Raw genomic sequence first — 17,043 nt, 5'->3', positions numbered from 1 at the left:
ATTTGGCCAATTTTGTTTTCTGTATAAAAAAGTGTTGAGAGTATTTTTAGAATAAAAACTCATGGGCATAACGGCAAAACACACTCTTTAATGAAATGTTGATTAAGTAAATAAATTGTAAAATATATGGGATGTTTTAATAAAATAAAAATTATAAGGTAGATTTAAGTAAATATATAAAACTATAAGGTGCGTTCTAGTAAATGACCCTAATAGAAACATATAAGAATATACAATTGTTTTATATTTTAAACTTTTTAAATAATTAATAATTATTTATATTTTATATCAATTTTTAATAATTTTTTTATAATATAAAAATAATAATAATTAATTTCAGTTAAATTTATTCATCAAATTTATGAAACCGACCAACCTGAACTCGAGAGAAAGTGAGAATAAGGTTTTGAGATTTCAAAGAATATGTTTTGGGAGTTTTGGGACTAACTGGACGTCCCTCAGCCCCGCACGCGGGACAAGCGGACAGCGTGTGAAGGGGCGGGTGGGGCGCAGATTTGAACTCCTCAACTCGGTGCCCGTGTGAGAACCACTTGGGAACAACGCAGTCTCTGGCACCGACGATAGCTTCGCCAGTCTCACCGTCCCAAGGTACTTTCCGTCTCTCTCATATCATGTCTCGCATCCATTATGAGTAGGTATTATTTTTTATATTAATTTTTTTTTTTCAGTAGAAAACAGAGAAGGGGAGGTTACCCACCACCGGCCATCTCCGGCGACCACTAGCATGGTTAAAGATTCTTTTCTGTATTTTCCCAAGCCATTCTCCATTCTTCTTTGCCAATCGAATCAGCCCTTGTCTTTGTTTCGGATCTGATCCTATCGATTTACAGAATTCTGTGATCACCTGAATAAGATTGCTTTAATTTTAAGTCAGAACATCTCTCACTTTTTTTAGAACAAAACTCGGGCCAGTGAAAAAAATGGAACAAATTAATGAACTAAACAGATTTACCTGGTCTGAAAGACGCAGAATACCTCAAAATAGGAAAAATCAATACTGAAAAAAATGAAGGAACAGAAAAAGAAACGGAACCTGTGAGTGAAGGGCGATGGCTTTGCCTCTGACCTGATTGAATCGCTTCTTTCTGATGATATTTCGGGTGGCGACCACGATGGGCGCAAATATACCCTTCCCTTCATTGACGTTCTTCATCATGGGTTGCAACGGACCGTATCGCCGTATCGGCTTAGCAACTCGAATCCCTGTTGGAACTGACTTAGCCAGAATGCTATATTCTTCACCCATCAAAGTCTCAAAGAGGTACCCAAGTCATCCATTTTCAGTAGAAAAGATTCTTTTTTATGTATTAAACGCACGCACCTGTTTAATGATGCCGGTAGTCGCCGGAGATGGCCGGTGGTGGGAAACCTCTCCTCTGTTTTCTATCGAAAAAAAAATAATACCAACTCGTAATGGACGTGAGAGAGACGGGAAATACCTCGGGACAGTGAGACTGTCAGAGCGGCCGTCAGTGCCGGAGACGGGCTTTCACACAGGATATCAGGATTACAGGAATCGAGTCGAGGGCGGGAAGATTCGGACTTCTAGGCGAGTCCCGTTAGCTCCGCACCGGTTAGGGGTGGTATTCGTGCAAGAGAACAGGTGGCGAGCTTCGATTGTTTGGGGCGCCTGTGGGGCGCTGATGCATGCGAACTCATCAGGCAAAGGATTTTGCTCACAAACAGGCCCTAAGAGCACATCTGTTTTCTATTTGCCACGTCATCATAGATTTGGCAACGGTTGACTCGACCGTGGATTTCTGAAGGGTAAATTTTATTAGGGCTTGCTGTGCCCGAAAGCGAAGAAGGGAGAAAAATTCGCTGACAAAAGCAGAGCAATAAGGTGCTATTTCTCATCTCTGCTCTTTTCCTCTTCTTTCTATCTTCTTGCACTTGTTCAGATTAATAGAGCATATTGTCAAGTGGCTTTTCCTTGGCATTTGTTTTTGGCGATTGGTTTGTTATGTTGCATTGATCAGTCGAACAAATTATATGTTGTTTCGTTTGGTTCTGATTCCGAGAAACGATATTAATCTATAAGGAGATTTCTGGAGTGTGAGAAAATTGGCTAAATTAGTTCCTAGAGACATGTTCTACGATTAGAAGAGTTTAATCATTACAAGAATTTCTCATCTGTTTTGGCATTTCTATGCAACGTGTTTTATATTTTAATGCCATATAGGTGAGTTTATTATGTGAATTCTTGAACCAGTTGTGTTGAAGTAAAGTAGTTGAACTGAACAATGGGGAAAAGGAAGTCAAGAGCGAAGCCACCACCCAAGAAGCGGATGGACAAACTTGATACCGTCTTCAGCTGTCCTTTCTGTAACCATGGAAGCAGTGTTGAGTGTCGACTGTAAGTGCCCTTTCTGTAAACATTGACCCTTAGTAAGATACATGCTTAGCTCGTAACTTTATGGGTTTGCTTGAGGGCTTCTCTTCATACCATATAGACTGTACAAGGTCCACCAACTCATAGGTTGGGCGTGATCAATTAGTGGGCAAGCTATATCTTGGATGTGATCCAGTCCAGAACTCAGAATTCATGCACAGATTTGTATAGTATGGAGAGTAGGATTAAATGACAGTAATGATCCTTATGAGATGCCATTTCTCCATTTACCGTTTTGAACTTATAGTTTGATGCAGTTGGATTGTATATTTGCTTAACATGTATTCAAATGTCGAGTCTTTGTTGTGATATAAAAGAGAAAAAGGCATATCTGATCTCATTTCAGGGATATGAAGAATTCGATTGGTGAAGCCACATGCAGAATTTGCCAAGAGACTTTCAGCACAACAATCACTGGTATGCATTCAATCCTGTTTCTTTTCATAGGTAGTTATTATTATCTTAGTGTCTGGTAGTCTTTGACATTTTGAATGATATGCATCCTTGATGAACATCTATTACCAAATTTCTATGTGCATTGGATCAGTTATCTTTATGATGGTTGGGATAGAATAGTCATCTACTTCTACTCTTATATAAAGCTATTCAACTGATTAGACTGATAGCATTACTGATAAAAAATGATTTGACTGATATTGTCAATTCAAATGGATATTGCTCGAAGTTCTGTTGATTAGAATGATATTGCCAATTCAAATGCATAAAGTGTCTAATCAGTGCACTGCCTAAGGCACCTTCTGTTTGGGTTACTATCTTCTCCATTTAGCTATGTGTGTTTTTCTTTGTAGTAAAAGAAAAATTTTTATTAAAAGAAAAAGATGCAGATTACAAGAGTGAAGAGTTTTCACCATCAGAAAACAATGCAGGTTCAAAATAAAGGTTACATCAAATACCCCAAATGATCAACCCTATTCACCACACATTCCCCAAGGTCCTATATACTAATGTCCTTGAATTTAGAATGCGAAAGGGCCTATTTCACAATCTCCAATACATATATTGGTATTTATCTTCTCATCCTGAATCTGTTGTCAAAGATGTGTGTTGCTTTCTTTCTAATTTCCCAACAAACTGCAATTGGTATAGGACTCCACAAAAATTTTAGGTTTTTGTTTCCTCCCACCTTACATCTTTGGCCACCTTAAAAAAATTCCAAATGTTCATTTTGTCATAACTTTTGGCTATCAAACAAAACAAATAAAAGGGCAGCCCAGTGCATGAGGCTCCTGCCAAGTGGGGTCTGGGGAGGGACAGATGTATGCAGCCTTAGACCTGCAGATACACAGAGAGGCTTTTTCCAATATATGAACCCTGGTCACACTCAGGTTGCAATGGAGGCTATTTCCAAGATTTCTGATTATTAAACAAATCAAAGAAATAAATTCCCAAAATGAAATCTGACAACAAACAATGTACGAAATGGTGTCTCACATTTTCCTCATGCTTCTTACATATAAAGTGGATATTAGGAAGTTGAAAACCCCTTGGTTTCACATCCTCTGTTGTTAGGATACTGTCAAGCACAACTTATCAAGAAAAACCCTCCACCCTAGGTGGGACCAGATCACTCCATACTCTACTAAAATTAGAGTCCTCAATCTGATTTATAGTTATGGCTGCATAAAAAGATTTGACAGTAAATTGTTCATCTCTGCATTCCTGACACCATCTTGAGTCTGAAGCATTTGTGTTCATCTTCACTGCTTCCAATCTATTGAGAAGATTAGAGTATTCCTCTGAAAACTAGGCACCATATAATCTGTTCTCTTTTCTCAAAATATTGACTGACACTTGCACCTTTAGGACTTGACCTATACAACTGTAGACAGTGTAACATTTCTTCCCTTCTCTACACCATTCACCTTCCCAAATTCGTACCCTACTAGCATCTCCAACCAAAAGCATATTATGTCTAACAAAGGCTGAATGAAATTTCATTATACCTTTCCATACTAGCTCCATATGAAGAAGATACCTCCCCTGTGTACCAATCAAAATTAGCCAACCCTTAATTATTTACCACTACTTTTCTCCATAATGTTTCCTTGTCTTTCCAAAGTCCACAACCATTTACCCAACAGCTCCATGCTCAAGTCCCCGATTTTTCTAAAGTCCAGCCCTCCTTTTTCTTAAGGGTCTGTAAACCTTGGTTTGTCTTACCAAATGCATATTCTTTCCATTTCCCCCACTATCCTACAATAAATCTCTTTGGTTTTTCCATTTTCTGCTATTATATTTGTAGCCTTCATAATGGATTAAATTACATCAGAAAACTTCCCAAAGCACTGTTGATGAGTGATTCTCTATCAGTCTATCCTTAATGATAGATACATATCAGTGTTTTAAAAGGCGTGTGAGGCATACGGCTGGAGGCGCGTCTCCAGCTGAAGTGCTCCCAAAACGCCCTGAGGCGTATGCCAGAGGCATTGACACCTTTGTGGCGTATGCCTCAAGTGCAAGAGGTGTACACCTCATGCGCTTTTTTCATGAGGTGTGCTAGAGGCATATGTCTCATGCACATCTTATATAAAAAGACAAAAAAAGGAAAAAAGAAAAAAGGAAATGAAATGAAAGGAAAAGAAAAGAAAGGGAAGGGAAAGAAAAAGAAAGAGAAGAAAAAAAGAGAATAGGAAGAAAAGAAAAGGAAACGGAAGTGAAGAAAAGATAAGGGGAAGAAAAGTGGTTTGCCCCCTGCCCCCTTTTAGTTGCAGCCCTTTTTTTTTTTTGAGTTAGGGTGCTCTTGCTCGCCTCCGCTTCGACAAGATCCCCCCTTTCAACTAATGTTATGCATCTTTATTCTTCTTAATATAAAAGATTAAAAATAAAGAAAAAATGATATCCCCCCTTCCTCTTCATCCTCCTCCTAACCCCCCTCCTCTTAAGGAGGCTTACGCTTCTTTGTGTTCGAGAGGCTCACGCCTCTTGCATTCTGAACTATGCCTCATGCCTCTAGGTAGTGGAACGCCTTGCATCATGCCTCCGCGTTTTAAAAAATTGGTACATATACTTCAAGAAGGCAATCTTCTTTCCATCCTTTCAATCATCTTTTGCCAAGAGGATAAAGCTGAAGCTTTTGCACCATTTGGAATCCCAAGATATGTAGAAAGAAAATATCCAAATTGACAACCCAACGGACCGACACTTGATGAAGAGGTTCCCCATTAATACCTCCTACTTCAATCATCACTCTCTTACCCAAGTTAACCTAGCGCCACAAGATACCTTCTTTCTTTTTAATATATCCTGTAAATTAAGTGCTTGTTCCATTTTGGACATCCAAGGGTGTAAGTTGGTCTTCGACTCTGTCTTGAGGGGTCAGGCAGAATTGTGACAGTTTGGAAAGATGAGGTAGTGGAACCTATGGAGGAACTGATAGGAAGATTCTTTGTTTTTATCAAATTCAAGAATGTAGAGAATGGCCTTGTTTGGGTATTAACTAATGTGTATGGCCCAAATTCCTACAGAGAGAGAAATAAATGTTACAAAGAGAGAAATGAAATGTGGGAATCGATCTCTACTTCACTGGCACCCATACACTAGATTGAATGGTTAGGATTTCTTCTCCCCCAAACCATAATGTCTTGTTCATCTCTACTTCACTGGCAGACAAACTGGAACTGCCATTTGCTCCAATCACCACTTCTCCAGAAGACCATCCAAACTCAGTTGACTTTTCTCCCTTCTCACTTGCTTCCATGGTTTCAGAACCTTTCTCTTTTTCAAGCCTGCGGACTTCCTTGCTAGAACTTATATCCCCATCAATTTTAAGGGAAGCAAGTAGTGGCCTAGTATGACTCAGCTGATCTGGCCCCCACACAGTTCTAGAATCGGCTCAGGTCAAAACCAAAAAACTTTGCTTCTTCGACCTATGACTCTTCAACTTACCCACATTAGGGTTTTTCCCACGTGTCTCCGACGTCAACACTCAAATTACTCAAATTTCTAGAAATGCTTTCATTTTCAATCTCCCAACCCTTTCCATGCCCAGCAGTAACCATCAATGACGAATCATTATCTATCCACTTGAGTGGAACACTTCCTTCTCACTACTAATCTTAAATCAATCCACTCTCCAGCAAGATTCATTGCCATAAATGGTGGGACCAAATGTATTTCCTCTACTTCCACCAACAATTTTTTTATCAGCTTCTATTTCTACCAGCATTCTTGCAACAACTAAGTCTTTCCAGTCTCTAGTATGAGAGTTTATTTTCCTAAATCTTCCACATGCACCTCCTAGTACGCAAAAATCAAAATGTTTGTATACACCATCATACATGGAGAGAAATCCCAAACACATTGATCTAGACAAGAAGACTGCTCCTACTTTGACATTTCATATGGCTCCAACAAGAGGATTCCATCTACCCAATCTAATCTCAGGTGAACTTACTTTGTTGAACTCCCATCAGATCACCTCATCTACTTTCTCTTTGCAACTTAATATGAAAAGGAAAAAAGAAAAACCCAGCATTGACTTTTTCTAACCTGAACTTTGTCTTTCCTTCGCCATCCCAAACACACCTACTTTGAAATCTCTTCCTCGTCTGGATCTATGCATTAACAAATTGACCGGCGAAACACGTTTCCAGAAGATTTAAGTGATCTGAAATTTTACCTACATCACTTACAAACAGCTCCTTCAACATTACGAATGCCTTGTCAAGCAGCCTTTACAGATGGCCATAGTGGCAATCTCAAATTCAAAGCAGTGTTCATGGACAAGGACATGGGAATTAAAAATATGCTTGTTCCTTTCCTTCCAAATACCTCAACACAATGTAAAAGGTATACCACCCCAGAAAATTTTTGCATTTTTACCACCATCAATCCTTGGCCACAATGCAAAGATATCTCTAGGCTGAGAGATAACAGTCCACTCACATGTTTCAAACATGAAAGTAGGGCTTCTAGGCTCTACCAAAAACTCACAAAGAATAATCAGCCTGTGATCAGATATCAGGTTAGATAATACTTCTTGGCCTCTTGGGTCAAATCCTTCTGTTCCTACCAAGCTATGTGTAATTTCTTCCTAGTGTTTGCATTATTTGTTTATCCAATTTAGTTATCTCACTTTGTCAAACCTCAAAATAAAATTAATTGCTATGATTTTATGAATTATTTTTATCATGAACCCATATTTGATATGTAATAGAGATGCAAGAAAGTGGTGGGGGGGAACAGAATCTGAAGTTTCATCATGTCATATTATATTGTTGTTTGATAGATAATTTCCTACAGGGCATAGATAATGATTTATTCCTATAAGATCCAAAATGAATTAGTAAACAACGGAAGCAAATTATTCAAATACCATTTATCCACGCAGGATTAAAATTTTGAAGAAATATCAGTTTTCCTCACACAATCCTGACAAATCCAAAAAGAATTGCTGGTAAAGGAAATTCCGAAATATGTAAAATTTTTTTCAATTGGTAATTCAAGTTAAAAACTAAATTTCTGAGATACCAAGAACATCTATAATTTTGAGGTCAAGTCTCATTTCACAAAAAGATTTTCTGATAATGCTTCGAGCAAATGATCTTTCATAATTAACCATAATCCTTCTTGTTCTCAAGTGGCACTATCATTTTTAAAATTCTTAGTTCACAAGATCTGCCTCATTTTATTTGTTTATCTGATATCTTATTGAAAAAATATACAATTTACTCATTGTTTATGGGAAAATTTTGTTTTCTTTGGAAGTTTACCAATTTTCTTGATAATAGTAAATATACTTTCCATAAAGAAATTGGGTCACTTTTAAAAGCACCAAATTTGTTATATTGCCCTTATGTAAATTATACATTTAGGTAATTCATAATTGAGGATATTTTTATGTCATTATCATGGGATAACTTTCAGCCTCCAATTTTTGCCAGGATCTTTAGCATCAAATCTTACTGGTCCATCAATTGATTGTCCAAACACGTATGTTCTAGACCATAACCATTTTTAGTCATCCTGCTACCCAAGCTGTATCTTGCAAATGAGGTAGTACTTGCACAGTTGCACCTTTGCAATCCCACCATAGTCCCTGATCAACTCTGTTTCATCCTCAGACAACCCTTATTAAGATAGCTAATCCAAAGACAATGTTTTGATTGTTTATGGGAGGAAATTCCTTTTTGATGATTTTGGAGCCATGTGACATGAATGTCAAATGAAAACTTGGACTAGTGGACCCCACCAATTAGATTCCTTACTATTAAAAACCTGAGTGCTAAATTTAAGACTTTGGGTCAATAATTTGGCCAGTCAACATGGCCAAAGATGTAAACTGCTTTGACGATTGAGATTTGGAGCTTTTATCTGATGTGGGAGCCAAGCAGTCAACTATGGAGTTTTCTGATTTTATGTTTTTTTCTGTATTTTTATACAATAGGGAAATTCTGGTCGTTTTACATATTATATGCGGGATCCAGCTGTAGAGTTTGATCATTTTAGGGTCTTTGGTTAAGCACTTTAGGAGTTATTGAGTATTGTTTGTATCTAGTATCTACTTTGTTTTTCTTAGTTCTAGTAAATGTTTGATTCGATTGGTTTGACTGTTGACCCATTCGACTCGGTCATCGGGTCACGGGTTGCACACTTAATACATGCAAACTTTCGGAGGCCATAATTTTGTCCCTTGATGTCCGAATTGGGTGATTTTGTTTTTTGATTTTGGGTAACTTTTTGAGATCTATGCGTCCCAAGTTGCCATAGGCGCCTTGCCCTGCTATTTTCGTGAAAAGAACTCCTTTTTTGGCCTTAAATTGCTATTTTTAATAGTTTTTATTAAAAAATTAAAAACTGAATTGAAAAACATAAATTAAATATAAAATAATATATAACATATCTAATATATATATATATATATATATATATATATTTGATATGTTATATATTATTTTATATTATTAGATATGAACCGTTCAACCCGGTCGAACTGGTGACCTGGGACTTGAGGCAAAAACAGTTCGGCCTCGGGGTCTATTTTTAAAACGTTGGTTCAAGTAGGATTGGTCACCCCTATAGTGTCTTCATGTTTAATTAGTGGTGCAGGGACAAAGTGTCTTTTTGTGTTTAATTATGTGACCCTAATAAAACAAGAGACTTGATACTGCCAGGCCCACTTTGATCTTTTGAAATCTGTTTTCTCTTTTCTTCTTTCTCTTTCTCCTCTCTCTCTTCTTACACTATTCCAGATCTGATTTCGGTTGATTTGCAACCTGACACAACCCTCTGTGCTTGGAATTGGCAATATAAGATAAGCTCACATTAGTGGAGTTATTTAAGCCCAAAGATCTTAGCAAAAATTGCTGTTGTCGATTGTTGAGAGAATTAGAATGTCATTTAATCATATCAAAGATGCCGTAGTGATTTATAGAAAACTTACTACTTAAGCTATTATTTGAACAATTTTCTATCCATCAAATTTAATACCTTATATGTAGATGCGGTCCACAATCCAGATAATGTAAAAGCAGGTTATTACTTCCATTGTAATAAAATATTGCCAAAGATGATTTTTGATGATCACCTGCATTGTAAATGTAGTGTTTGCGATAACTGTAAATTAACAAACTATCAAGTCCTAAATAATTGTCAAATTAGAATAATAATTAGTCACTTTTAGCTATACCATTTTTGCGGCTGCCCTTGAGTAAAATCAATTTGCTCTAGAGAAATTTATTTGACAAACCAAAATTAACTAAACATTTAGAAATGTATGTAATTTCAAAGGATTTAATTGTTTCATGCTTCAAGGCTGAACATATTTTGATCAATAACAAGTAAAGATTTTATTATGTACAAAACCTACAACAAGTGCCAAGCACCCCTAATTAACTGCCAATTCAATAGCTTCCTTTTACAAGTTTGCAGATTTCCACTCGTGGGAACTGATCCCCGATATGTCATCTGATTTCCATCGGCCCCTTCTTTTGCAAACCCTCGGCGCCGATGGGTTATTCAGTTACTCCACCCTGTTTAGTGCATGGGAGATAAAAAGGTGAGCCAATGGATTAAAATAGCAGAATATATACAGAAATCAACAGTTTTTTGTTTGGATAGTATTTTTTGAAAACATACAAGAATATAATTATCTTAGTTGTCTTCAAAAGTATTATTTTAAGACAAAATGTATTAAAATATTTAATTTAGCAACTTCTAATATATTAACTGTCCCTATTATATCAGAATGGGAAAAAAATAAATGGGTAAAAAAAGATTTCCGAAGCGATCACTGTTAGATGTACTCTGGAGGAGCAGACTTCGTGCAATTATTTATACTTCTTTCTAAATATGTAATTCCAATAATGTTATGGACCATTCTGAACTGATATTTTTACTTTTATGTTTGCAGCTCTGTCTGAACCCATAGACATGTAAGTTGCAATCTGTTCTATTTCTTTCCAAGATTCCCAATTTTTTTTTTTTTTTGGTTTTCTTATAAAATGTATCTTGTACATTGCTTATGTTAAGGAATTACAATTGCAGATACAGCGAATGGATTGATGAATGTGAGCGGGTCAACAATCTTGAAGATGATGCTGCATAGGAGGCTGGCTAGATGTTTAGAAATCTGACTTTCACTGTCCAAGGGAAGAGCTGAAAAATGATTTTGATGGTCTTTCGAGCATGTTTCTTAAAGTGACTAGATAAGTTGCTCTTTGATTAAGTGTTGTAATTCTAATATATACATAGGACGTAGACAACTAATATGAGTACTAGTTTCAAGTGGGTGGTAAAAGTGAACTATGTAAATTCACTTTTGTAGAACTTTCTAGGTACCAGTTTCTGTATGGCACCAAGTATACATCAGTATCAGGTACTTCGTGTAATAACCTTTTCCTTTTAGAATATATAATTGGCTCAATGTTGCTAGCTTTATGTAACAACTCACTATTCAGTGCTAGTAAAAGAATTAGCTAAAATTAAAAAAAGGGGGACCATCAAGTGAACAGAGATTTTAGAAGGGCTCAAGCCTGACAGCCACAGAACTGCTATAGACAAGGGAGAACTGACCTTCAGCTTGTCTTTCCGGTTACTACAATCTCTTCTGCAGTCCTCAATCCCAAAACTCCAGTTCTCCCTTAGTTCTCCTTTCCCTCTCGAGGCCCCATTCACCATCCCCGTCCTCAGGAGCTACTCCTAGTCAGTCTAGCCCATCATTCTAATCTCAACCAGTGTTCATTCAACCGGGTCCTCTTGCACCTTCGACTGGGTAGGAGCCAAGTATTGCCCATATGGGTTGCGTAATCCATTAATGAAAAAAGAAGACAACAGTAATGATTTTTCATGTCAATATCTAACTTACACACGTAGCAGCCGTTAATCTTTTTGAGCATATTTTAAAAGGAACTACGCATGATCGACATTTTTTCTTTTGTCCCCGCCTCTTGCAATCCTTCAACCTGGCTGTCTAACCTTTTCCTTCAGCTTGTTACCATGGTTGTTTCGTTGAATGAATGAATAGGTTCTTTTAATTTGGTGACAGATAACTGTATAGTTAGGTTTAAAATATCTATATGCATCCACTGATAGTCTAATATGTATCGGTTTTTTGAATGACCCTTATCTAAGAAAATTAGAGTATCTGAAAAGTTGGTATCATAGTGTGTTGATGTTCTACCAAAAAGAAGTGTTGATGAGTATAGGTGTGTATTGACATATTAGTATCGGCGTGTGTCGATGTGTGTTGCATGCATATTCAAGCATGATGGTGGAATTTTTAAGGTTGGGTGGGCCCAACCTGAGCCCAGATTTATTCAGCCCACAATTTTACACGGACTGGGCTTAAATTTTCAGTCATTGGGCTGGCCTGGGCCCAAAGAGTTCAGGTTTTTAAAATTTTTTGGTCTGGGCTCGGGCCTAGCCCTTAGGAAGTCCGAATCTAGCCCTACCTTATCCTAATCGAAATCCGGCCTGACTGTATACATGTATATCTGCATGTGTAGACACATTTATATGCATACATGCATATATGCACATTTTTGGATAAAAGATTTGAACATATCCGAAGTTTTTATTAATTGACTTAAAGGTACCCTAAGCTTTTCAAATCGACTTAAATGTATATACCTTGTGGGCTGACCCCATTGGACTTAGACATGAGTTTGGATCTCCTACCCATAAGAACTCTACTTATACCTACCCACACCTCATTACAGCTGTACATTGAGAACATCTCCCGTATTTGCATGTTCTATTCCTTACCCTCTATCTGTAAAACCTCACGTGGACTTATTTAGAATTTCTCAAAGCCTAATTTGCCCTTCTATGCCTAACACAAAAGACGTAAATTTGACATTGACATCTCTTCTTTTATAATGGCCAGAGTGATGCCGGGTTATGATTCTAGTCTTAATCTCGCTGAACATAATAAGGAGATGGATAGCAGCCCAAATTCAAACATTTCATTTGATAATGGTTGCGGTTAACAAGAGTGAGGAGAGCATGTACATGCTGTATTGGTGTCTCAAATGCCTCATTTCTCCATATAAGACTACCTTTTTCCTCTTCTGTGCAAAGCCCCCACGGCCCCACCTGGTCATTGCCCATCTGAGAGCAAATCAGCCCCCCATTAGATTGTCCCCCACAACGTCTCACAGCACATTCCCATCATGTATTGAGAACATCTCCTGATGATGATACCAGAAATGATGATGCAATCTTTGGGAGATGTTCGCAATACACGGCGGAGATGTTCTGTGGAAAGTTGTGGGGGGCAATCTGGTGGGAGGCTGATTTGAACTCTGCCCATCTCTCTACCTTGGATGGCACAGGTTACTTGATGTAATCACAACCTTTGATAAATATCATAAACATTGGGATGATTCTGTGATGGAGAGAGCTGAAGCTATTCACAAAAATTACAGTTAATGTAAGTTTCTACTAGTATTTTTTTTTTTACTCTTCAACTTAAAAGAAAGAATTTGAATGCTACAAATCAAATTCTTTGATTATCAAATCTAAATTTGAATGCCACAAATCAAAGTAGAGAAGAAAGTAGGGAGTGGGAGATGCGAAGTCATATGTATGCTAGGGGTAGACCATAGTAGCATTTAACTTGACTTCTATTTAGGCCTATTATGACTTATTCTTGAAGCAAAAAAAATCATTTTATTCATGTATTTATTTATGAAAATTTAAAATAAAATGAAGGGTAAAAGAGACGATATATTTGAATCTATTTAAAAAACTTAGGGTCTGTTTGTTTATTGAGAAAGAGATGAAACAAGAATATTCTTAAATGATTTCCTCTTTCTGTCTTTGTTTGTTGATAAATAGTATTTTGGGATGATAAATTAATCCCAAAATGAAGTGAGAAGAATCACACCAAAACAGTGCCACCCCACAAAAATTAAGAAAATTGTGCAGACTTTGTGAGAGGAAGAAGTGGAAAATGAAAAGGGAACGATTCCTCTTCTTCCCCGTTCGGACCCCAAAGACAGAGGAATTTTTTGGCTTCGCCTGTTCATCATCGTTCTCCCTTGCTCGAAAACGATGATGAACAGGCGGTAGTTTCTTTGCTTCAACCGATCATCCTCTCTCTTCTTCTCCCTTTTCCTCTCTTTCCATCCCATTCTGCCCTCACTTCTTGCCATTGAACGGCCGTTGGACACCTTCCTCGGCGAAAATAGAGCAGCGGTAGTGGCTCTCCAGAAGACTCCCCATCCGGGAGCTCATCGAGTCTTCCCTGATTTTCAGATCATACCCCTGACAGTAACGACGAAGCTGGATAAGATCTCCCCTGTTTTAAATCTTCCTTCTACCAAAAGTCAGATCAGAGTCATTTCGACGAGCATTTCTTCTCGTCACCCTTCAATTTGCAACATTCAGTCTTTTAGGCTAGTAAGGTTATTGGCTGTCTTTTGCTTTCTTATGCACCCTTGCAGCGGCGATCGTGAAGAAACAGAGAGGGTGAAAGAGGAAGGAGGTGGAAGATGAAGGGGTACTTGTCGCCCGCTGCTGGTTCACCGCCTCTGTCGAGAGCTTCGAGATGATGAACAGTTCGGAGAGGGGAGACAATACGCCGAAGCGGGAGAAGGTTACCGAGTTGAGAACTTCCGCCGTCGGCTCGCCGTGTCCAGACGAGGAAGATAAACAATGCCGACCTCCTCAGGTTTCAGTTGGAAGAAAGGGAAGATGAACAGTTGTCAAAGGGGTTGTCGTAAATTGCTGCATTCTTATATTTGAGCATGATTCTTCTCATATAAATTTTCTTGCAAAACAAACAGTGAATTTTCTCACAAATTCTTTTTAGCAAACAAGGTCAAAGGGGTTGTCGTAAATTGCATGCATTTTTATATTTGAGCATGATTCTTATCATATAAATTTTCTTGCACCAGTGGATTTTCTCACAAAATTTTTTTTAGCAAACAAGCACAGAGAAAATAATTTTTCTTCTCATTCCAACATTTCTCATCTCATCCTTTCTCAGTCCAATTTTTCCAACAGACCCTTAAGGTACCTTAAGTCAATTTATAAAACTCAAGGCATGTTTAAGTCTTTTACCCATTTTTTAATAAACTCTGCATATATGCATCAATTTTAATTGACCAAACCAAGCCCAACATGAGCCCAACCCGGGCCTGGGCCAATCAAAATGCATCAAATTTTAGTATGGGCTGGGCTTAGGCTGAATAGTTTGGGCTTGATCTCGGGCTCAAGCTTTAAGCACAATTCTTAGGGTTAGGCCTGAGTTGAGCTAAAACCTGGCCCAGCCCACCCGACTTGCACCCCACTTTTAACCCTTCTAACACCTTCCACACACCTCTTACTCTCAAACTCAAACTTGATCGAGGAGATATAAACAACCTGAGGATGCAAGATCTACACGAAAATAATAATAAAATAAAACAATCAAAACTTAATATTTATTTCCTCAAAGTGGTTTAGGTGCAACTTGAGATAAAAGTTGTGTTTTTTCTTGTGGTTATTTATGCGAATTCATTATTTTGGTAAATTTACATGACTTCATTCTTGGAATGCATAGATCTATTGAATGTGCTTTATAATTTGATGTCTTTTGCTTTTATAAGTGGATTTCTTTTTTTTTTTCTTAATTTGAGGAAATAAAAAATCACATAAAAAAATAGAATGTTTATATCTTTTGCATGACACAATCATTTAGAAGAATTATAGTCTTGATCTATTGGTGATCTGTCATACCCATATTAAAAATTTATTTTAAAAAATAAAATTTATTTAATTTTTGGTAATGTACCGAATATAAAAATAATATAAGATAATTATTTTAGTAATAAAGCTTTATGAATTCCATATTTGCATATGATCTGTATGTTGGATTAATGGATTTGTTGTTTCTGTATCATTACTTTTCATACATTTAAGCTATTTTTTATATTAAAACTGATGTTTTTCTTTAATTACTAAATAATTTAATCTAAAAAGTAACATATTAGTGTTTAAGATCAAGTTTACCATGTGGCTTAAATTTTAGAGATTTACATAAATAAAAGTAAGTCTGATGCATTTTTTTGGTATTCAATAGTTATTTGAAATTTTGGATATGAATATGATTTACGTACTTAACTCATATAGTTGATAACATGATGACTTAATTCTTTGGTGATTTGAGAACTAAAAATTAATTAAAATAAGATTGACTATTTTTTTTGAAGCCCTTAGGCAAAATCTATTAAAAAAAAAAATACTCCCCAAAAGGTTTACAATGAAAGGAGGTAGGGACCAACCGACCAAGAGTTGTACAAGTATAGGAAATAGCAAACTTTGCCAAATGGTGAGCAACCATGTTACAATCCCTTCGATTGTAACTAATTACACAATTACAAACCATAAACAATTTGCAATCAAGTTGAATTTATGAATATTTTACCATTATCATGAATTTAAATTTATATTCATAATATTTAGAACTCCAAGTCGTACACGGCACACATAATATTTTGAACTTTGATCACAATAATGCTTTCATAAAAATGGTCGTCAACTGTTCTTCAGTATTGTAGTTATATGAGGTCAATTTCTCCTTTGCTAGTTGTTTCGTGTAGAAAGTGATACTTGATCATGATGTTTTTGTTCTACTAATTAGCAGAATTGTTGTCATAATAGATCTTCGTCAGTTCCTTCTATGGCTCACCCATGTCTTCAGATTTCAAGTGTTCTTCTTAGCCCATATTGGTTGGCATGTTGCTGTTGCAACTTTGTATTCAGCTTCTGCTGAAGATTGTGCTACTATGTCTTGCTTTTTTGATATCCAATAAAATAAGCTAAATCGTTGTGAGAAGGCATGTTGTTGGGACTGATATTAGGAGAATACCGGTTGACGCAAGTTGTGACGAGTTTTACACTACGATGAGTTTTACTCTCGCAAAGAAGTTTGTTATAAAGTCAATTACGAACCTGTTTTGGTGAATGCCACATCAACCTCCTTTGGCTCCTTGTAATAAACGCCTATATATATTTGATAAGTTTAATGAAATAAAGGTAACTTTTCTTTGCCATTTTCCTGTTATCAGTTTTACATGGTATCAGAGTGACAAGCTCTCTCAGAAAACTCCAATTCTTGACTCTAGTCTTCTTTCTGTTTCTTGTTTCGAATTTTCTTCCATCATCAACAAGAATGACTGTGAATA

The 17,043-nt window shown here is 36.9% G+C and overlaps 1 protein-coding gene across 2 annotated transcripts; it reads left to right on the top strand.

Moving 5' to 3' along the window:
* The first annotated feature begins 553 nt into the window (after positions 1 to 553).
* Positions 554 to 11,319, top strand: LOC148873426 (transcription elongation factor 1 homolog). Of its 2 annotated transcripts, none has more exons than XM_088965485.1 (5): positions 554 to 1,864; positions 2,234 to 2,377; positions 2,760 to 2,830; positions 10,785 to 10,806; positions 10,919 to 11,319. In XM_088965485.1, exons 2-5 carry the CDS (start codon positions 2,265 to 2,267, stop codon positions 10,977 to 10,979), a joined length of 267 nt encoding a protein of 88 aa, XP_088821611.1. In that variant the 5' UTR covers positions 554 to 1,864; positions 2,234 to 2,264; the 3' UTR covers positions 10,980 to 11,319. The 2 variants fall into 2 exon arrangements, with proteins under 2 accessions (XP_088821611.1, XP_088821612.1); XM_088965486.1 differs by having other exon boundaries at positions 1,824 to 1,864; positions 2,204 to 2,377.
* Positions 11,320 to 17,043: the final 5,724 nt, after the last annotated feature.

Source organism: Nelumbo lutea, chromosome 1 (genome assembly GCF_056320005.1).
Source record: "Nelumbo lutea isolate HS-2025 chromosome 1, American lotus-T2T, whole genome shotgun sequence".
Lineage (NCBI taxonomy): Eukaryota > Viridiplantae > Streptophyta > Magnoliopsida > Proteales > Nelumbonaceae > Nelumbo > Nelumbo lutea.
The sequence above is the reverse complement of the archived record's forward strand: the minus strand, read 5'-3'. Positions and strand labels throughout refer to the sequence as shown.

What these genes read in the sequence shown, in the direction of transcription:
- LOC148873426 (XM_088965485.1), top strand. Translation starts at nt 2,265, where the DNA reads ATGGGGAAAAGGAAGTCAAGAGCGAAGCCACCACCCAAGAAGCGGATG. An exon ending in AGCAGTGTTGAGTGTCGACT is followed by an intron (nt 2,378 to 2,759) that starts GTAAGTGCCCTT and finishes ATCTCATTTCAG; the next exon opens with GGATATGAAGAATTCGATTG. An exon ending in TTTCAGCACAACAATCACTG is followed by an intron (nt 2,831 to 10,784) that starts GTATGCATTCAA and finishes TTATGTTTGCAG; the next exon opens with CTCTGTCTGAACCCATAGAC.